The 23,369-nt window shown below is 37.3% G+C and overlaps 1 protein-coding gene across 2 annotated transcripts in view; it reads left to right on the forward strand.

The window, feature by feature from the left end:
• The window catches only part of LOC139951654 (glycogen synthase kinase-3 beta-like), a 40,286-nt gene extending 17,224 nt beyond the window's left edge, over positions 1 to 23,062 (forward strand). For both annotated transcript variants that reach the window (XM_071950630.1, XM_071950629.1), the window contains 8 exons: positions 1,935 to 2,140; positions 2,536 to 2,637; positions 5,325 to 5,438; positions 8,979 to 9,109; positions 11,610 to 11,716; positions 13,218 to 13,411; positions 14,310 to 14,496; positions 16,047 to 23,062. In XM_071950630.1, the coding sequence (XP_071806731.1) occupies positions 1,935 to 2,140; positions 2,536 to 2,637; positions 5,325 to 5,438; positions 8,979 to 9,109; positions 11,610 to 11,716; positions 13,218 to 13,411; positions 14,310 to 14,496; positions 16,047 to 16,207 (1,202 nt within the window). In that variant the 3' untranslated portion in view covers positions 16,208 to 23,062. The remainder of the gene's footprint in view (positions 1 to 1,934; positions 2,141 to 2,535; positions 2,638 to 5,324; positions 5,439 to 8,978; positions 9,110 to 11,609; positions 11,717 to 13,217; positions 13,412 to 14,309; positions 14,497 to 16,046) is intronic.
• Positions 23,063 to 23,369: the final 307 nt, after the last annotated feature.

Here is a 23,369-nt window from a genome sequence, read left to right on the forward strand (position 1 = left end):
AGGTCATGGAGCAATCTAGTTTATTGCTCCATGGTTACGTTCGTTTATACACTAAAAAGACCTTTTCACACGACAGCAATAAAGCGCGGGTCCCTCGCTTCATTTGAACATGGTTACAAAGTTTTACCAAGTGCTTCTCGTGTCAAAGCTCAATAATGTTTATACTATGTCCACAAAGGATGGCAAATTTGAGAACATTTCACTAGGCACATGGTCAGTCCAAACATAGTTGTCCATTCACACAAAGTGCAACCTGAAAAATTTCAAAACCATGCTTAAATTAAACAAGGAACCCCTGCTAAAATTGCTGTAGTATGAAAAGGACTTATCACAGTACAGTTCTCAGTGGAGACTTGATAACCCAATTACCGTAACCCTGTGGGTATGAGTTGTGCATGGAACATATGTTTTTTTATGCCAATAGCTGTGATTGTGTACAGCTTTGCGGTGAGGCCAAAATGCCTTGTGCACAAGTACTGTAGATTGCTACTGTAGATTGCTATTGGATGTTACCGATGTAGCTTCTGCACATTGTGTGCATGGTACATTAAATGCTTACAGGCAGTGGACACTATTGGTAATTACTCAAAATACTTTTCATCATAAAACCTTTCTTGATTACAAGTAATGGGGAGAGATGGATGGTACAAAACATTGTGAGAAACGGCTCCCTCTGAAGTGACATAGTTTTCGAGAAAGAGGTAATTTTTCACGAATTTGATATAAGACCTCAAGTTTAGAATTTGAGGTCTCGAAATCAAGCGTCAGAAAGCACACAAATTCGTGTGACAAGAGTTTTTTTTCTTTCATTATTATCTCACAAATTCGACGACCGATTGAGCTTAAATTTTCACAGGTTTGTTATTTTATGCTTATGTTGAGATACACCAACTGTGAAGACTAATCTTTGACAATTACCAATAGTGTCCACGGCTTTAAAGGTAAATGTTGATGCATGGGTTGCGACAATCTTGTACAATATCATACATTTAAGTATGTCTACAAATGTAAGTAAAATATTAATTTTGGTTTTACCCTTACACCGATGTGTGTGAGCACTGTTATACTTCGTACTTTCTCAAGTTCTGTGAAAAAAAATCACAGGCATGTTACTCGCGTTGGAAGACACTGCTCTAGAATGGCAGGGGTTCATAATGCACATGAGAATGCTGGTGTTTTACAAATTACCAAGGGTGTCCAGTGCCTTTAATCCACTGACCTCCCTAACATTTTTTTTCAGGGACTTTTTGGAGTTTTTTGTGTTTTTGTCCAGAGTGTCCTTGTCTATTCTATCTTGTTGTCATTCCTAGAAAACTTCGTCAAATGCTGCACTAACAGTTACTTCTTTAATTCCTAAATGGGCAAGTTTTGTACTTGGTTCACCCATTGGTGTTGTCTGACTTTCTCACAATGCCAATTATCTACATTTATAAGCCATTTGCGTGTAAGATTTCAATATTGTCAGGTACAATGACGTGCTTGATCACCACTTAAATTTGAATTCCTCAGACTATCAAGACAGTTGCTATGTCATATGAGGAGGGGCAAGCTTTTGTGTAGTTGCATAAGAGATGGTGAACACCCATACACAATTCTGAATGGATGTGTACTGTACAATGGCACTAGGGTTTGCTCATCTGGTGGTTGCCATTGTACACAAAAGTTTGCTTGAACCAATTGACATAGCAACTGTCTGATGTTGTCTGAGGAATTCAAATGTAAGCAGTAGGCCTACATTGTGACTAAGCAAGTCAATGTTCCAGACTTTATACAAATCTAACTTGCAAATGGCTTAATTGATATGTGTCTCTAACAATTACTTCTTTAATTCCTAACTGGGCAAGTTTATGACTTGGTCCACTAACCGGGTGATGCCCAACTTTCTTACACTGTCAATCATGTATATTAATTGCTATTGTCTCATTACCAATCAGACAAAGATGGCAATCGGGTCACAACGGTCATGGCAACTGCCGGCGCCATGGTCAACGCCAGGCAAGAGGAACGGAACATGGAGATCTCATACTCAGAAACCAAAATCATCGGCAACGGATCGTTTGGCGTGGTACACCAGGCTAAGCTAACCGACACGGGAGAAATGGTGGCAATAAAGAAAGTTCTACAAGACAAACGATTCAAGGTAGGAAGTAAAAAGTATTGTTAATTTAATTATTAAAGGTAGAGTCATAAGCCGTAACCGAAAAAACTTACTTGGTAAGGGAATCCGCATCATTTGAATTTGTTGCAAAACAATTTCCCTTCTGATGAATGTGGTTTTAAAGAAACGGATTCAAAAACATTTCAAATGTTTCTCAGATTGTGCATTACCCCAATTACATAATTTTCTTCCTGTGTGGCCTTTAACACTCCAGATTTTTGACGATATCTCAAAAACGGTTTTGAACTGAATTTTTCACAGGTTAGTTGTATGGTACATGTATATTTCTACGTTTTGTATAGGATCATTTTGATATGACTTCAAAATTGTAAACTCAACGATTTTTTTATTGCAATTTTTTCTTCTTCCAATTCCAGAATCGAGAATTGCAGATAATGCGTAAACTAGAGCACTGCAATATTGTTAGGCTGCGATACTTCTTTTACTCAAGCGGAGAAAAATCCAGCAGCTCGGGGAAGGTAAGTTCATCAATCTTGGAAATGTGTAAGAGTCTGAGAACCTTTCTTGCCATTTATTCTACAGTTGCGGAGTTGATTTCTCCCAACTCCCAGAGGTTCTACATGTTCTATGCGGCAGTAGAATAAAAAGCAAGACAAATTCTTAAAGAACAAATGTACACAGCAGAGTACAATAGAATACACATGGTGTCACCCAAGGTTTTATTATCATTATTGTTACTATTATTTATTTGACCAAAACAATGTGAAACAAGCCAAGAATGGGTAAAAGGGTGTCAAAATTTGTTCACTTGCAATACATTTACATGTAAACGACAAATGAAACGGTTTGTCCTAATTTAAAACACGGTGTCCAATTTGGAATACATGTAGGTTGTCCCAATTTAAATAAAGGGTGTCCAAGAGACACCCGGAAATCCCTCTGGCTAATGCCATGTTGTTACCGCAAACTGAAATACATTTATCATTATACATGTGATGTACTTTTTAAAATCTGTTTACATTGCACATTGTGTATTTGTACTCTCAACCTCTGTACCAAACTCTTGTGTGTAGTATGTGCCCTTCGTACTTGAACTGACTCACATACATGTACGTGTATCACTTGACATTGTAACCTTCATCTAAACCTTGTCCAACTTCAACCCCCCCCATTCCCCCCCCCCCCCAAACCTTCAAAACTTGACACACATCAGGGATTGTTTCCTCTTTCCAATTGAGCCAACGCTGATTCACAGTTCAGGGGAATAAAGACTGACGGAGATTGCTTACATTTGTGACTCTCAAGTTCATGTTTGGTGTCCCCTACCACCCAAAGTTCAAAGGGATTTAACTTACTATTGGGGTGGCATCTACAGTCAGTAGAGTCGCCTACCACCCAAAGTTCAAAGGGATTTAACTTACTATTGGGGTGGCATCTACAGTCAGTAGAGTCGCCGCTGATTCACAGTTTAGGGGAATGAAGACTGACATATATTCAGAGATTGCTTACATTTGTGACTCTCAAGTTCATGTTTGGTGTACCCCACCACCCCAAGTTCAAAAAGATTTAACACCATTGGGGTCGCGTCTACGAAAGGTTAGAGGTCAGATTGTGTCTGTCATCGGAACCAGTAATGGAGAGGTGTCAGTTTTGCAGCTGAGCCAATTCTTGAGTTAGTGCGGAGCCCCATTATTACTGCGGCTTTCTCAATGAACTCCTCATCACTGAATATTTTTCTTCTTGAATGTTTTCCTTGTTGTTCCTCCATTTACTGTGGCCTTTTTCAATGAACCGGTTCCTTCTTGAGTGTGTTCCTCACTGGACATGACTCTTACTTATTGAATAGAAGCATATAATATGGATTTTCTTTTACAGGACTCGGATGCTTAATATATTTCATTGTACACCATGTAAGGGCAAATAACCTAAACAATATTCCTGTAAACCGATGAAAAGTTAACATCTGTTAAAATGGTTACAATGTACCTTCAATAATGCACAAGTAAACAAATATGTAAATGTGCTGTAGGCCTATATGAAAATTAAATCCATGTTTATGTTACACACGACAGCCCATAAAGAGCCCAGGGCCTTGTTTTTATGGGGAAAAAATAATGGGATTTATGGAAGTTGTTTTTCAGGAAACAATGTTGTTTAATTCCCTGTGAAGCGGTGTCTACAGTATCACTAAATACACATGTGTATGACCCCAAAAAGTTCACGTTATTTTATGCTTATGTTGGGACAAGTTACATGTAGGACACTGTGCCCAATTTCTTAAAGCTGCTTCTGCTAAGCAACAATGAGCAGGATACCAGTCACAAATTGTACATGGGGCATTGTAATTTGGCTGGTAAGCTTAATCTGGTGAGCGTTATTTTGTTATGCTCTGCAACTTTCTGTACTTAAGCAGCTTTGACGTTTACCCTTCCTTTAATTTGGTAATTATTAGTTTGTTGGAGTTAGTAGTCGGTAGTGGGTGAATGCCATACACTGCGTAGTGTATGTAGTGTATATATACACACAAACACAGGGCCAAGGAAATGACCTGTGATACAGTGCAAGGTCACTCTTGATATAAACATTGTCAAGTCACCACTGGTTTTTTTATAGCTCCATGATTAAATACATATGTAGTATTGTGAACAGAACTAAACACGCTCAGCAAACGGAATGGGGAACCAGTAAAAAAAAACCACAAGGAGTCTGTTTAATAAGGAACCTGCTGAAAAAAGGAACTATTCGATAATATTGCTAGTCCAATAACCAAGCAATTTTCAAATCAATTACAATCATGCTTTCTTTACAAATCTTTACAATATTCTAACTGATCACCTGATCACCTGATTTCCTCTGTTTGGTTCTCTCTTTCTACTTTGTTTAAGTGCAAAACTCTGCACATGTACATCGTTTATTTCAATTATTCGTTGACAGAAACCTAGGCAACTATGTATGCACAGTTCACAGGCCTTTAAATAACCCCCGGCACCAGCACACACAACCTTTGCCGTGGTGCCTTGTGCTTTTGGTGGGGTGTCCTAATTGCAAAGTTCCAATACAATTGTTTTTGGTTTTCCTCATGCATACATGTACATGTACGTACATTTTGTAGAAGTGTCCTTTCCTACAAGAAGTTGCTGTGCCCCTTCAAGAGCAAAGTTCTAGGCCTGCCTTCATTTACAAATATTTTTTTCTTCTTTTTCAGCAAAAGGATGAAGTTTACCTGAACTTGGTGTTGGAGTACGTACCAGAGACGGTATATAGAGTAGCAAGGCATTATAGCAAAAACAAACAGACAATACCTATATTATATGTCAAGGTAAGGAAACATGTGTTTTTGATTAATTTGTTTTGTCTTGAATAAGGCCTTGGACCAATTTCATAAAGCTGCTTAAAGGCACTGGCCACTATTGGTAATTGTCAAAGACCAGTCTTCTCACTTGGTGTATCTCAACATATATGCACAAAATAACAAACTTGTGAAAATTTGAACTCAATTGGTCGTTGAAGTTGTGAGATAAAAATGGAAGAAAAAACACCCTAGTCACACAAAGTTGTGTGCTTTCAGATGCTTGATTTCAAGACCTCAAAAACTAATTCTAACGTCTCGAAATAAAACCTTAATATTTTAGTGGAAAAGTACCTCTTTCTCAAAAACTACGTTACTTCAGAGGGAATCGTTTCTCACAATGTTTTATACTACCAACAGCTCTCCAATGCTTGTTACCAGGTAATTTGTTATGCTAACAATTATTTTGATTAATTTACCAATAGTGTCCAGTGCCTTTAAGCAAAAAAATGTGCTTAAGATCTATTTGCTAAGCAAATATAGCAAGATACAGTCATGGATTGTACATGTGACTGTAATAACTACCTTGTGTCATGTGCTGGCCCTGTTTTAATAGTCAAATGAAATTTGAGAGGGTCAAAAGAGTGACTTTTAGAGGCGCACGGTATCACTATCAGGCAATCCCAAATAGAGATGGCTGACCCAACTGTTAACACTGAAGTAGAAACTGATACGAACTACAGTTGGGACGATTCTACAGTTGGAATGGAGCATCTTTCTTCCAGGAAGTTTTTGAAAGATGAACAATTATACAATTAGAGGTCGTGAACAATAGAGTCATTATCCACCTGCCCACTGCCCTCCCACGGTCGTTAAAAACAGACAACACGTAAATGCAGCTTTTTGTTTCCAAAGACAAAGGAAGTCTATTCATCATTTGTAATAGATTTCCGATAGTGCACTAACATGCAGAATTGGGATGTGAATTTTAGGAAGTTAAAGGACTACTTAAAATAAATGTTTGCATAAAAACCTGGTAACAAGCAATGGAGAGCTGTTGAAACAACTACCTCTTAAGTAAAGTATTTTTTGAGAGAGAGGTAATTTCTCACTATAAAACATGTATTAAAAGACTTCGGGCCTGAAGCCTTTTTTAGCCATACAAAGGGACACAAATTTGTGCAAAAAGGTTGTTTTTTTCTTTCATTTTAATCCTGCAACTTCAGTGACCAAATAAGTAAAAATAAAATCACAGATTTGTTATTGTTTCCATCGGTTGGGATACACCAAATGAGCATACTGGTAATTAACAATAACCAAAGATGTCCAATGCCTTTAAACAATAGTTTACAAGGTTAAGGTAGCGGCTCGGAACTACCGCTTCCTTTGGTAGAAACCACTATGAAGTGTCATTATCAAAAAGTGTTAAGCAGGAGATATTTATAGCAAAGCTGTAGGTGGCCGATAATTTGGTCGCTGACTTACTTTACAAAAAGGAAATGATTGTGACGATTGCTTCCCTTCATGTCTGTTTGACAGCGCTGCGTAGTTTGTCCCTGAGTCCATCCTTTGTGTGTCACGTAACATGTGGGTTGTCTGTGACTCATCGTACAGTGTGAGGATTCATGTTGTGTGGACGTAACATCTGGAACTGGTGGGTTGTGGGTCAGTAATGGGGGGGGGGGGGTCAAGGGTGTTGACAGCTGTGATCTGTAGGTTTCCATGGTGAATTAATCAAGAGCTATCTTGTTGGGAAACGAAGATGCACATTCAGTGCTTGTTGGGAATTGCTACCCTGGAAATTTCAAACTATTAATCTTTGATGACTATCTTGTACAGCTGTTGAGTTCATCGGAGTCAAGTTTCTAACTGTACTATGCTCATATCAACATTTTGGTGTTTGAACCTGTATGCACAATATATGTTTAGGGTATATTTGTAATAACAGATATTGAATTTTTTACTTGTGCTGTGGTTTAAACTACGACTCCCTCAGTGATTCCCAGAGCATTCTCTTTTCCCTTGACTTCACCGTAAGAAAATAGTATGGGTCGAGGATCACTTCAGAAGTTGTACAATGATCACCCTAGGGGCCGAGTTCACAAAGACAGTCCTGACTTATGACTAGTCCTAGCACTCTTTATTAAAGTTATTGAAAACTTGAGGGTAGTACTAATATAGGACGAGGGTAGTACTAATATAGGACGAGGGTAGTACTAATATAGGACGAGGGTAGTACTAATATAGGACAAGTAACTCATCTTATCTCCAGGTAAGACTAGTCTTAACTCCTTGTGAAATCTAGCCCGGCATGCCAGCAGCCTATTGCACAAAATGCTAGTATTAATCCTATCTTAACGAGAGCTCCAACATGCAAAATGTGCTTAATGACCTAAATCAATGGACTGATCTGAATAAAATGAAACTTAATCCTGCCAAATGCCAGTACATGAATATCACTTTTCAACGTAACCAACCTGATCCACCCACCTTTGACATTTTAGATTCTCAAATTAATCGAACTGATTGTTTGAAATTGTTGGGTATTAATATACAGAGTAATTTGAAGTGGGATTCCCAAGTGAACAACTTGTGTGGTAATTTTAACCGTAGACTGTTCTTTTTACGCCAGCTTAAACGTTGTTTTATTTCTGTCAAGGATCTGTTAACTGTACATGTTACGTATGTCCGACCCACTATCAAATACGCCTGTCCTGTCTGGTACTCTGGACTTACTAAAACACAACTCATAACCCTTGAAAGGTTACAAAAAGGGCTTTTCGTATCATTCTGGCTGGTCAGCCAAATACACCAACATCATATGTGGAAGTATGCCAATTGTTCAGTTTACCTACAATCACTGATAGACTGAATCATTTATTTGTCAACTTTGGTAAGACCTTGTTTGAATCTGAAATTTACAGGCACTGGCTCCCACCAAACAAAAACAACAACTTGCGGAATGCCAACAAAATGTGCCCCCCGAAATGTAGAACTGGTCGTTACAAAAATAGTTGCATTCCATCCCTTGTCCAAGCACTCAACAATAGCTATTGATTTTTGTTCACTCAGCTGGCTTGCCTATTGTCCCCAACCCTTCGCCTTGTTCCTTTAAGGTGACTTGCTGTGCAATTTTTTGTTTTATCTAATTTGTTACTGGCACTAGCCAGTTTGCCCTTTTAATGTATAAAAACAGTTTGTAATTCTTAATGTTTTTTTTTGTAATTTTTAAACATTTCGATTTTTTTATGAATCTCTGTATTTTAAACTCAATTCAGCTTGTAGCTGCAATGTTTGAATGTGTTTTAATAAACCAATAATAAAAATCTTAGGATGGGTTCAATGCATCCTAACGTCTTTGGGTACGGAACTTAACTCGTCTGAAGACCTAAAGATAAATCCTAAGTTAGGAAGAGCATGGCTAAATTGACGACTGGAGTTGTAACTTTAACCCTAGCACTTGAAGCAGTATCTACTTTGTGCAAGATGTTGCTTGTACTGTACTTGGGATTCAGAATATGGCCAGTATTACATTATGTGATCATTGTATTTCTGTTTTTCTCTTCACAGTTGTACATGTATCAGTTATTCCGAAGCCTAGCGTACATTCATTCTCTAGGTGTTTGCCATCGAGATATTAAGCCACAGAACTTGCTCTTGGATCCCGAATCCGGAGTGCTCAAGCTGTGCGACTTTGGAAGGTGAGTACGGCAAAATAGCGAGCGCCCTCAATGTAGGGGTCGGAATACCCACTGAAACACTTGTTTAAAGGTTTTATGTGGTTTTATAGTAGACCTTATTGAAAATACTTGTCTACCTCGAACGAGGTGCATTTTGGTCTAGCTAGCGATCAAGTTTGATCGCTAGCTAGACCAGCATGCATCTCATTCAACAGTTAGCTCTAAGGCAATGGGTATTTGCGATAAGGTCTAAAGGGACAATCTCAAAAGAACGCCCTCAATGCAGACCTCGCAGTTCCCACTCGTATGAAGGTTGACTTCTTGCGTACAAGATATTAAGTTCCAAGTGTCAGCTTGATTGTTAAGCCTGGTCGATATTTCATGTGAATGTGAATGCGAAGCAGATTTGACGACTCACGGCTGTTTTCGTAGTGAATGTTTCACAGGAGTTGAATACAGATCAACTATTGCAACTTATTCCTTGCAAATTTGTGACATCAAAATTTGTATTGCATTTGTAATAATGGTAGAAAGCTTCCCCTTAAAATATTACTTGCTGGGGTGCTGTATTTTTTTGAGAAATGATAAAAACATTTTCACAACAATGTATTTACACAACTCTCCCGGAAATGGTGCTCGGTGATTTTTTTTGTAACTTCTACAGGTCAGCCATTCCATGGTATTTGCGCTTCATAGTAAAAAAGTTAAAATGGTTATCAGTGAAGTTCTTACATTTATTTTGAAACAAGAACACCTAGTGCTTCTATTTCTAAAAAGACTTTATAAAAATATTCTTTATTGTTTTTGTGACAGCCTTGGGAGTAAAGGGTAAAAAGTGTACACTGAAGTCTGAAAAATCCTTGAAATTCAGGTTTTGAAAAAAAAGTCATGAAACAATAGGTATTCAGATTTAATCATTATGTATAAACAACAAAGAGTCATTAGTAAGGACAGCCAAAATTAAATATACCTTTTTGAACTATTGACTTTTGAAAAATGGGAGTTAATTTTTACCCTCGTTTTACTGTCAAGCGAGTCACAAAAAAAATGATTATAGTATTTTTTCTGTTATAGACCCTCAACATTTTTTTTCTTCTCTCTCATAATAGTGGTCTTTTCAAAGGGTCTTTCAAGAATTTATTCGTTTTTTTTTACCTAGGCATTCTACTTTAAAAAAAAAACACCCTCGAGTTTGTCACGCGAGTCATGGCAAATGCACTTAATGCACATGGTTGGCAAAAGCTACCAAAGTATTCTGGGGATGATGTCTACATGGAATGTTAAAAAAGCACCCCAGCCCACTGGAACATACTACTATGCCCCTAAATTTATAAATTTATGTTAGAAAAAGGAATTTTTACAGTGTAAAATTATGACTTGGCACACTGTCAGCAGATCATGTTGAACTACATGTACCATGTGTACACTGCATACTGCACTGTACAATGTATTCACATCTGCATAATTTAAATAATACAAGGAATGATAAACTTAAAACAAGAACGAACAAAAATATTTGATGAAACTGGGTATTTTAAGAGAGTATTCTTAAGTTAGATTTGGAGAGGGGCATCAATAAAGAAATTACTTAACAGATGTACATGTACTCAGCCTAACACAGTCTAATGCCATTAGAACTTGACACCAAAATTGGTTGTTTCTTATCAACCTACTCTGCCAAGCGTAGTGAGAAAAAAGTCCTTCCCCCAATCACAAAACAATATAATAATTTCTAGTAAGGGTTCTCTCTATGAGTTTGAGTGGTTCTGAAAAGAACTGGGGGTTTCACAACTCTACGTTTCGACCAGACAGTGTTGTTGAACCACCAATTCTTTTCAGAACCGTCCCAACATTACCATGTTTAAGTCAAAGCCTCTTCTGATTCTTAATTTTCCTTTAAATGTTGCTTCAGGTGTTTCTTCCTTTGATGAAAAGATTTAATTTCAAGTTCTAAGTGTTCTGAATGAAATAAATTGTTCTTGTTATGCAGTATCCTGTTTAGCTATTGTATATTTTCTCACTTGTCACGCGAGTCACAAACTTCTGTCACGCGAGTCACGTTGCATTTAACAAATTTTCAATTTTTTAAAAACTTTTTATTTTATTGTAAAGTATAGTGCTTCTCTTGTACTTAAAAAAAAAGTAATCCGGGACTAAAAAGCTTCTCTGAGTTCTCACGAATGGGCAACGGCATACAGGGATACAAGACCTTTCATTTTTTGGCAGTCACGCGAGTCACATTTTTGGAACACCTATAAAAACATGATACCTACACAATTTGTGTTCGTTTTTTATTTGTTATTATAGGGCTCTTTACTAAGTTTATATAAATTGAGTTACATGAGAGCCACAATTTATATTTTGGAGTATAGATCTTTCAAAAGTTGAAAAACCAGTGAGATTGTCACGCGAGTCACAATGGAATGGCTGAGGTACATAATTTTACATGGATACATTTTTTATTCACAGTGAGTAGGGATTCATGTCATTAAACCCTTTCAAATTTTTATTTTTTTTAAAGTGCAAAAACGCTGGTTGCTGGTGAGCCCAATGTATCGTACATCTGCTCACGATACTACAGGGCACCTGAGCTTATCTTTGGTGCCACAGACTACACATGCAATATAGGTAAGTACTAACTACTGCTCTTGTGTCCATTTTATGGAATGGGCGCAATATAAATGAATAAATTATTTATTATTATTAACTACAGGGCCCAAATTCATAAAGTAGGTAAGCACAAAATCTTGCTAAGCACAGAAAAAAAATTGCTTTACAGAAACAGGTAACCAGCCGAAATTACTCTAAGTTTACATTGTTGTGACTGCTGCCACACTCAATGTGACTTGTCAAGTAATATCTTCTGTTTAACAGCTTTTTCAAACTGGGCCCAGACCAGTGCCCAATTTTATAGAGCTGCTAAACAGATGAATTTGTGCTTACTCTGGGAGTTTCTATGTCATAACGACGCTAAGCTTAAATACACATAAAGGTAAACTAACAATTCGGTGCATACTTTATGATAATGAATAACACACAATGCAAATCCAAGTTGATTTTTGTCATGCTGACTATGTTAAGATTCACTTGTTTTTAATGTATTTATTTTGTGAGAAATTACTTCATATATTTCATTGTTGTATGTTTTGTGTTGCACATCTAGAGGCTCTTGCATTATGCGCAATATGAATGTCTTAATTAAGTCTTATTATTCATAATGGTGAATTAATATCGATTTTAGGATTTTTTTAGACTCACTTGTTTAAATCTGCATACTTTGTGACAAATTACTTCATATACATGTATTCCATCAATCATGTTCAATGTTTTATGTTTTGTGTTGCGCAAACTCTTTTGCATTATGCGCAATATGAATGTCTTGCATTTATAAGTGTTTTTAGTCCAAAATTTTATATATATTTGTGAATTCTTATTGTATGATTGTATTTGACTGTTTTGTATTGATGATATGGCTCTTCACGGATTGTAGGAATTGAGTTTGTATTTCTAGCAGGTCTAGGTTCTTGATCGTCCTTTCACATATTCATTGTTGTTTTTATTGATTGTCTTTTATTTACTTTATTTTCCTTAACACTAGGCTGAGTAGTCTCATTTTTTGAGTTTTTTATCATAGGCCTAATTTAAGTGTAACTTGATTTACAAGTACATGTTTCTTATAGAATTTGTCCCTGTTTCACATTTATTAATATTTTCTTGTATTTGTATTTGACTTTGCAAAGAACCATGGAGATTTCTTAAAAGTAATATACAGGATAAAGGACAAAAAACAAAACTTATTTTAATCCTAAAAAGCTTGCTAATGAAGTTTTTTACAAGAACAATTTTTTATCTTAAATTTTATGTGAGTCTTTGTTTATTTAACAAACACATTAATATTTATGTCTAGTTATAATTATAATATTACTAAGAAGGTTTGCGGTAGCACCACGTGTTATCAAAACCTCTTTCAGTTATACATTTACTTCCACCATGCAAAGTTTTAAATTCTAGTCATATTAATATTATTATTTTCAGTTATACATTTACTTCCACCATGCAAAGTTTTAAATTCTAGTCATATTAATATTATTATTATCTGATACTAATTCTCTTGGTTATCGATCCACAGATGTATGGTCAGCTGGCTGCGTCCTAGCAGAGTTAATGCTCGGACAGCCAATCTTCCCGGGGGACAGTGGAGTGGATCAACTGGTAGAAATCATCAAGGTACTGGGCACGCCAACCCGCGACCAAATCCACGAAATGAACCCCAACTACACAGAGTTTAAGTTCCCACAGATCAAACCGCATCCCTGGAACAAGGTATGTAGGGATTTGTGTATACAGAGATAGTTAACCCCCCTACTATAGTTCCCATTTCTGTAAAAATTACCAACTTTAAACCTTTCAACTGCAAGGTACGATTGTATGGGGGTGTGGAGGTTGTGACAAATGTAGGGATTGTAGTATATAGAGATAGTTAAACCCTCCTACCCTGAGTCTCATATGTGAAAAAAAAATTCCAGCCAAACTTTTTAATCTGCAAGGTACATGTATGTCGATGTGGAGAAGTTGGTGAATGTAGGGTATTGTTTATAGACAGATGGTTAACCCTCCTACTCTGAGTCCAATTTGTGAAAAAAAGTTACTAGCCAAATTTTAAAACCATTCAACTGTAAGGGTGTGGATGTGGAGGCTGTGACAAATGTAGGGATTGGTGAATAGAGAAATAGTTAACTGTACTGTGTGAACGCATTCACCACAGCTTTGAAATGACAAGAGCCTCTGTTAAAGGCACTGGACACTATCGGTAATTTACACTATTGGTAATTACTCAAAATAACTGTAAGCATAAAACTTTCTTGGTAAAGAGCAATGGAGCGCTGTTGACAGTTTATAAAACATTGTGAGAAATGGCCCCCTCTGATGTAAAACGTAGATTTTGAGAAAGAGGTAATTTCTAACTCTATCAATAAAAGACTTCAGCTGAAGCCTTTTTTTTTGCATCTTCGATGATCAATTGAGCCCAATATGTTTGGTGCATATGTTGGGATACACCATGCGGGTATACTGGTCTTTGACAATTACCAAACAGGTCCAAAGCCTTTAATGAGTTCCAGCGTTTAAGTTTGAAGTAATGTGTGTTTACATATTAATTTCTCTTTATGATTTGCATAACAGTGAAATAAATGTTGAAATATATGTTGTTTTTGCTTGTCAGGTATTCCGGCCGAGGACCCCGTCCGACGCCATTGAACTGTGCAGCAAGCTCCTGGAGTACACACCTTCGTCTAGGGTCTCGCCGCTAGACGCCTGCGCTCATAAGTTCTTTGACGAGTTAAGAGAAGCTGGAGCCAGGTTACCAAACCAAAGGCCACTTCCACCACTCTTCAATTTCACACCACAAGGTCAGTCTTTCTACTCGTTAACCTCACCCTAATCTATCCCCACCCTCACTTCACTACGAGGGGATTCCTCTGTCCACTCCCTGTCCCTCCTTCCCTCACTAAGGGCCCGTCCCTTCTCGCTCACTAAGGGGTTTTCATGTCTGATAGTTTTCTCTAAATAAGAAATATTATGGAAAAAGGTGACATCTGTTTGAAAAATACTAAATCTGATACCCTTCATGGTACTTACATTGGTGTCAGTTAAAAAGGTTGGCTAGTTTAGTACCGCTTGTTCTTGCACACTAAAACCATCTCTATTCTGGTAGGCCCTACTGCACTGCAGCTAGAATGTGCAGTCAAGTCACATATTATGTTTTGTTTGGGTTTATTTTAATGGACCGATCCGGCCTGTCAATCAAACTGCGCGTTCACCCATTTGACCAATCACAGCAATGATTGTGGTCAGACAAACTCGGTCATGCGTGCGCGTATATTTGGCACGCGCGGCAGAATCGTGCAGAATGTCATTGGGAGTGCTCGTACATGTGTCTTGCTCACGTGCGCGGTGGGCGGAGCTTAGTGGAAAGCCGGAATGGTCCATTCTGCATGCCTGCTTGCTGGTTGATTGATTGATTGATTGGTTTATTAAAAAAAAATAGTAAACAAACTATTCACCAGATTTGGCCAGGTGCACTTCCACAATGACATGACTGTCATCAGCGGACCATGGCAAAAATCAAGGAAACTTGTTTTCAAGTACCGTAATAATACAATAATGTGCAAAAAATATAGACGATGTGACCTGTGACATCACATGTTTATAAAAGAGCCACAGAGCCTGGACTTCCTGCAGGCATGAGTTGTACACTGAGCTCAATGGAAGAAAACATTAACTGCTATATTTAATGGAGATTGCACTGTCTAATTCTTATCAACTTTTGATATGATGAAAGGGGCACGTCTCAAAACTTGACCAGCTTTTACTTTCATAACTCATGGTTTCATGTGGAAATTATGACACAAAATGTCAACTTTCCCTTAGGACCAGTGTAGTATATTGCCTGCCAGAATACTGAAAGAATGTACAAGCTCATATTTATTGTAAACAAGGTTCACAGTGTCTATATAATTCCAATGTGCATGCATCAATATTGTGCCTTGAGTTTTACCCTGGGTTTCAGTTCTTCTTAGTTTATCCTGATATATCACTACGCTAAAACCAGGGCTCAAAAGAAAAGGTTGAGTCTTTCTACCCTCTCCTTCACCTCACCACCCCACCCTCCAACCTCTCCGAAATTCCCCCGAATCTTCCATTGTCACCTTACTACAAATTGAGTCTTTCCACCCTATAAACTTAACATAATCTACCCGTACCCTCCCCTCACCTTCTTCCAACCTCTCCGAAACTCCCCCAAATCTTCCATTGTCACCTTACTACAAATTGAGTCTTTTTACCCTATAAACTTACCATATTCTAACCCCACCCTCCCCTCACCTTCTTCCAACCTCACCGGAACTCCCCCAAACCTTCCATTGATGTTGTTTCTCCTCAATCCATTGTATTTCTACAGAACTAGCTATCAAGTCGTCTCTAAACGATCACCTCATCCCGCCCCATGCAAGGCGAGACCCAGTCAGCTCATCTCAGGGAACGTCGGCGGCTAGCGAGAACACCGCCACCACGAGTGTCGCCGGTCTACCAATCCCCGGAGCGATAGGGGGAGGAAACTAATTTAAAACACCGAAAAAGGAAAATAAATCACGAAATCGAAAGCCCACTTCTCATGAAAGGTACACAGTATGTGAATTTTAATTGTCGCAAGTCGGCAACCCGTTCCCGAGTATAAAAGTTCTCTAAGATGGCTAAAAAAATTAATCGGAAAAAACAACTGTGCACCTTTGTTTCCTTGTTCGTCGCTTGATTTAGTCCATACGCCGTTCAGGGACTGATTTTCTGATCTGTACCTGATTAAGCATCTTCAGTCAGCCTCAAGAAGTTATCCATTATTCTGCATATGGATGGGCTATGTCATATTCGTGTGCCCATTAATAAATGGAAAGGCGTTCCAGAATGACATCGTGATTGGCCGACAGGAGGCACCAGACTTTCCCAATGGAGGACCGCATCCCGACCTACTGTTGCAATGGTACAGTCCTTGTTCCTTCATGCCATTGTTGAATCTTTCAAGAGTGATAAACATTCAGGTATGACTGTTCTGAGAGAGCGTCGGCGTCGTTATAAGGAAGTGTTCTGGTTTGGTCCCTTCCAAATCACTAGAGTGTCAAATGAAAAGGCGATCTCGATATAGATTGAGAAATGGTCAGAAAACACTTCCTGGACTTTTATCTTTTTATGGATCGTGAGCTTAACACAAACTGGGCAGCTGGTGTAAATTACCCAACCCCTCTTTCCCCGTTTCCCCAAAACAGTGTCAAATGTTTTACGGACTCCAGGAGACGAAGTTTCGACAGAGGACAGAACCTTCAAGAAGTGAAGAACAATTGTAAATATCGGTGGAAACTCTGCTGGGGGGACCTAGACGTGATAAAAAAAAAATTGTTGTTTGTAAACATGCTTGGATGGTCGGACTAAAATATTATTATTTCCTTCTCAAATTAACTTAAAGGAAATCGTTATTGCAAGTAGAATGGGCTGAAAGCTACAGTATTCAGACAGATTTAACATCAGAGATTATTATTAACCCCCAATTTGGCTAGCTTTAAATGTTGATGCTCTACTCTTAAACAAAATACCCATTCTCTGAAACTAAGACTGTCTGCTGAAAAAAATTGAAATCATAACTTTGATGTGTTTGGGGAAAATTAGGAAAACGTTTCATGCACTCCACCTAAAAGCCTTGCGCCTTCCGATTATTGGAAGTACATGTACATACGCAGAGTTGTACTCGGGCATGCGCTAGCAAATCTTGACAATACGTGTAAAGAGCAGGCTGGTACGAAAACAAAAAACAAATGTGTAAGCAAATATTGGGGTGGGATTTAAGATGAAACTTGTAAAAAAAATTCTAAAATAAAATAATTTTAAATGCTTTGAAACTGAATATAAACATCAAGGGGAAAAACATCATGAGGACCTTGTTTCAATGCAGCATGCTTCGGCCAGTTTTGTAAAATTTGGGTTCAGAATTCCCCAAAGTTTAAAACAAAAAGCTTGGAGAGAATCATTTTTGACACAGGTTAGCGCTGTTTTTGGAACAATTTTGCTGAAACATTTTGTGCCTGTGTCACTCTGGAGTTCAGGGTTGGAACAACATGAAATCAATGACCTCTGTTGCCCTGGTCTTGGCCCTGGTGCCCCTTCAAAAGTCTCATAGACTTTAAGATTTCCAAAATGGAACTGGAATTACATGGAAGCCACGGCTTCTGTTGCCCTGGTCTTGGCCCTGGTGCCCCCTTTCAAAGTCTCATAGACTTTAAGATTTCCAAAATGGAACTGGAATTCCATGGAAGCCACGGCTTCTGTTGCCCTGGTCTTTGCTTGGGTGCCCCCTTCCAAAGTCTCATAGCATCCAATAGATGCTCCTTTGCAAAAGGAGAATGGCCTTGCCCTCTCAAGAATGAAAGCCCAGGCTTAGGAAGAAGTCTTGTTAGCCTTCAAAGCTTTGAAGAGCTACTGAAGGCGTCAAAGTTTTAAACGATTCAAATCCAGACAGGCTGTTCATCCAATTTACGTGTCAATATTTCCAGTTAACATAACAGCATTGTGCACTTCATTTGTCACAGTACGTCTTGAAATATTAAGACAATGCCTGTTTCTTATAACCCAATCCAAAACATTTACTACCCATTTGGGGAATTTTTTTTTTCTACTGGATTTTAGGCATTTGCAAATCCAAATTTAGGCAAAGTTTTCACTTTTTTTAAAATTCAGTTCTAATTTACATTTTATACCAAAAAATAGTAATTTATGCCTCTTTCACTCATACCAAAGTACAGATGAATTGGGAAAAACCCTCGTTCATTCCCCTACAGTTCAGAGGACAACAAAATCTTCCATAAATTTTTACCCCAATAGTGTGTCAAATAGAAAATTAGATAAACAGATTTGTAAATATAAACAAAATACCAGTTTTTAGTATTGTTAACTGTACTACTGTGTTTCACCAAGGTTCGTTTTTGTTTCTCAGTGTCTTTTTTTACGTAGTAGCTCTTTGACATTTTCCACCACGTTTCATTTTGTCAATGTCATCAGGTAAGAGTCCCCCTTAACCTAATGTCAGAATGTGCTGGATATGTAAACAAATATAATGTATAATAATAAACAAAAATGTAACAAAGTGGAAGCAATGAGCAGTGCAATTGTTTATCTTCGAAACAGAAACCACGGGCATTGATGTTTCAAAACAGACGAACCGGATTTAAAAATAAAACTCATTGTAGATCTTGAAGCCACCTCAAATATTTTATTTTTCATTTTATACAGTTGGGTAATAAAATTTGATTCTTTCCTACAACGAGAACACAAATAGCTGAAATTCACCAATATGCTTAGCAAAATACTCCAGGTTACCTGTTAGCAATTTAATTTCACCTGGCAGTTTGAGTGGTAGTTTCTTTTTTTGGTAAGCAACTTTGCTTACCAGTTTTATGAATATAGGCCCAAACTTGACAAAACAGCTTGCACTGAAATGGGGTTAGTTTTTAAATGGCACTTTTTATAATCACGGCTTGTGTTTTGGCTTCGGTTCTGGTTCTGGCTTTTGCTCTAGTTTCAGTACCAGCTTCGGTTCCAGTTTTGGTTCCAGCTTCGGTTTCAGTTTTCCGGCTTTGGTTCTTGTTTCAGTTTCGGCTCTGTCTTCGGTTTCTGTGTCGGTTCCAGTTTCGGTTCCGGCTTTAAACACAAAAAAGACAAAAGACCAACCTTTGCCCAATTACACTGAGCTGCTGAAAGTAACTAAGCATATATTTGCTGACCTGAATAAGGTTACCAGCCAAAATACATTGTCACATGTACCATTTGTGGCTGGTTTCCTGCTGATTTATACTTAGCTGAAATGTGTTAAGCAACATTTTCTGCTGAAGCAGCTCTAAGAAATTGGCCTTGGGAGCCTTTAACATGAATTTAAAAAAGGACCAATGGAACTTAAAAGTGAGGATCTTGTCTGTTATTTGGACTGGTGCTCGGTTGTATGATTTTCTTTTGTGAGGATTTGTGAGTAGCAGTCGGGATTCCACAATCACGATTTTGTTTTACAAGTAACTGGTGCTTTTGTTTTTGTTTCTGTATTGTTTTAAAAAGTGTTTAATGTCGGATAAAATTATTAAACCGCCTTTAAAATGTGTGGGAATTCTGTAAGTTCTTTTGGAATATTTCGCTCATAATTCATTTTATTGACGGCTAATGTTATTTTGTCTTAATTTAGAGCAAACATTAACGTGAATATCTTGCCCCCCAAAATCCCACTCTAGTTCAACAAATGAAGCAGAGTGTTGGTTTGTTTCCACCAATGACAAGTCTTGTTTGTGACAGTAGAATCTTTTTAACCAATGATATTCCTCGATAGAAACAAGCACTTACAGGGATTGGATGATAAGTAAAAGAACACCCACCCAAGTTGTTTACTAGATTTAGGTTACTGTTAGTTCTGTGTGTTATTGTGTTTTTTTAATCAAATTTTATTTACTTTTTTTTATCTTATCTGAGGAAATTTTTAAACCGCAAGCCAGATTTTGTGATTTATGCTGACCCATTTCAAATCTGGAAAAAGCTTTTGAAATTTTTAAAAAGTTTTGTTTTTTATCCTGTCATAATTTTGGAGTCCATGAAGTAAAAGAATACGAATGTAGAGGGACAAAAAACCATATTTTAAACTGATTTTTTTTTCTGTAATTTTTTAATGAGATTAATAAGTGTACCAGTATCGGTCGGAATTGTAAAAATAAAAGTGGATTTCCTTTTGTTTTAAGATGTTATTACTTTGTTAAAGGACCTCATTACTTCAGAAAACAATTCTATATCAGCCATTTTGTCTCCATGGTTATGTCATAATAAGCTAGCACAGAAGCATACAAGGTTAAAGTTCATGAACCAAACTGACATAATGTTTTTCTTAGTGACATTTCTTACTAAGTGTTCCTGTGCAGGCAACCAGTTTCATTGCGCTGCTAAGCGGTAAGGGTAAGCTCATTCTCGCACGTACTGTAGCAGAAAAATTTGCCCAAGCTTGAGTGTCTTCTACCGATTATCAAGAAAATTAGGCGACCAGCTTGCGCATTGGATTTGCATTGTTACACCATTCATTTGCTAAAAGTAAGCACCGGAAGCATACCTTTCCCATGCTAACAGTTTAGCAGCTATGCTAATTTCATAGCGCTGCTTAATGATAAGCAAATTTTCTTGCTATCTGCAGCAGAAAAGTTTGTGTAAGCATAAGTGTATAATCACAGGCCAGTTAGAAAATAAGGCAGCCAGCTTGCGCAGCGCATTGTTACATCATTAATTTTCATACAGTACGCATCCAAAGGTTAGCATGCCTTTTTGTTGTGAATATGGTTAGCCGCTCTATAGAAACTCGTGCAGTAAGCATAAACTTGGTCGTTTAGCAGCTCGATGAAATCGTTCCTGGTTACCTGCAATATAAACTATAGTAAATCCAAAAGTAAGAGCATACTAGAAATAAACTAGCTTCAAAGTTCAGGCATGCAAATTTTAAGTTGATCTACGTGGTTCCAATTTTCAACTGTGTCATTAAACACTACATTTCACAATAAAAACTTTAAGTTTACTATGCGGTCAGACTTTACTCTCTTTCAACAAACTTCATTTGCATGCCTGAATGTTGAATGTTATTTTTTGTAAAGTTTTCCTTGCCAATTTCAAAATAGTTCCATTCATTTTAACACCTGGCTCATTCAATTTTGGTTAGAAATAAATGCTCCGTTGAATTAGCTTTCAACAGTTGAAAGGAGTGATCCAAATTCACAAATTTAGCATTCACTGGTCAAATAAGATCATTCAATTTCATTTAGGCCGCAAGACTCATTCAATTTTGTAAAAGCCAACAGCAAGAGCTTGGCAACCATTCAATTTCATAAAGTGTAACTAAGTAGTAGAAATTCAACTTAAGAATGGTCAAAGTGTAGTCTTGAATGCCTATCAATGTAATAGAATGACTGAGACAAAATCTAAATGAGAAAAACTAAGTCAATAAATGCACAAGAAACTCTTATTTGAGTGGATTTGGGGCAATGCATGAATTTGAGTGCTTCTTATTGAAAATTGAATGAATTTCTGCTGAAATTGGCCAGGAAAACCTATGTTATTTTACTCATCTTTGACCATATTACCAGGGAATCTTATTACCACTGTTCCTTCTTTGTTCAGTACCCATATTTATCCGCTAATTTTTTGCTGTACAGAAATCTGCTATATTAAATGCTACTGTTTGGTTCTCACTTACTCGCTTAGCACAATTTTCTGTTTGGAACGTCCTTCATGAATTTGTGACCCAGGTCTGATAAGTAGAGAGCAACAACTTAAAGGAAAATGTGATTTACCAATTAACCCGCCTTTTGGTTTGATTGGTCTGTTTAAAGGATTGGGGTACTTTTTGTAACACAAAACACATTGTCCAAAGATTTACATTAGACTTACACCGTTTGATGATGATGATAGTAGAGAGCTTACCTTAAAATATCACTTGCTGAGGTGCGGTAGTTTTTGAGAAATTGGTAAAAAAAATGTCACCAAAATAATTGTTGTCTCAGTTTTAGCATGTAAACATATTTGGAGTAATGGTATACATAGTTATGCTTACAAAAATTTGTGAGACAAATTATTTTTGTGACTTGTGATACTCATTTCTCAAAAGTACAGCACATCAGAAAGTAATATTTTAAGGGAAGCTTTGTACCATCATTATCTTCAAACTGTGTAAGTTTAATATAATTTGTGGACATTGTGTTTTGTGTCCTACTAAACGTACCCAGACCATTTAAAACAATTTTATTGTTGAATGACAATTAACTGGATCTCTGTAGCACTGTTATAAAACATTCAGTATTTCATAAATGGTTTGTAAATTTGTACAGTGAATGGGTTATTTTTTAGTTGATCTTTAATTATTAGAAAGTGTAAATTATTCTTTTGTTTTTTATAAATCTTAATCCTATGTGAATCGTTTTCATGTATGTGTCACGTTTACTGCTTTTTTCCCCCTCTTTTTTTTCCAACCCAGATTTTCCTCTTTTTTTTTAAAGAAGAGAGTCTGAGTTGTGTGTCACTTGTTTAATGATAATTATTTATCCAGTTTGTAAATCCATAATTGATATAAATATTCAAAGCACACACCCACTCACTCGTTTTGATGTCAACCGAGGACTTCTATTGTTCCCCTATTGTCATATTTAAACAAAGACTTATTGTCTTTCTTTTGTTAAAAGTCTCGGTTGGATTGTAAAATATACAAAACAAGTACATTGTACACACATGTAGATGGTTCGTTGGATTTTGTCATTGTCTGAAGCAACTAAGTTGCAATGGAGATTGACCATTTCCATGTAATTTTTAGTTGCCATGGAAATAGATATAAATGAATAAAAATAGGCCAACCAACGAGTAACTTAAGTGGCAGCCTTCTGATTGGTCGGTTTCTTTGTGTCTCATTGAGTCTGTTTACATGGTAGCGCATTTTGGGGCAAATCAGGTTTTAAACCACATGGGAGACTGACTGGGTATCTTTGAAATAATTTAGGGTTGGAGAAGAAAAGGTTACTGGAGCGGGAGTTGAACCTATGTCTGTACCCCTTCCCCTAAAGGTGACGTACATTTATACATGTACCATACCCGATTAGTGCTAGAGTGTATCCCCCCAAAAAATGTTCCCATACTACAATTCTCCATTGTCCTCTTGTTAGTGGTCACTAAGTTATGG

Source organism: Asterias amurensis, chromosome 19, assembly GCF_032118995.1.
Source record: "Asterias amurensis chromosome 19, ASM3211899v1".
NCBI lineage: Eukaryota > Metazoa > Echinodermata > Asteroidea > Forcipulatida > Asteriidae > Asterias > Asterias amurensis.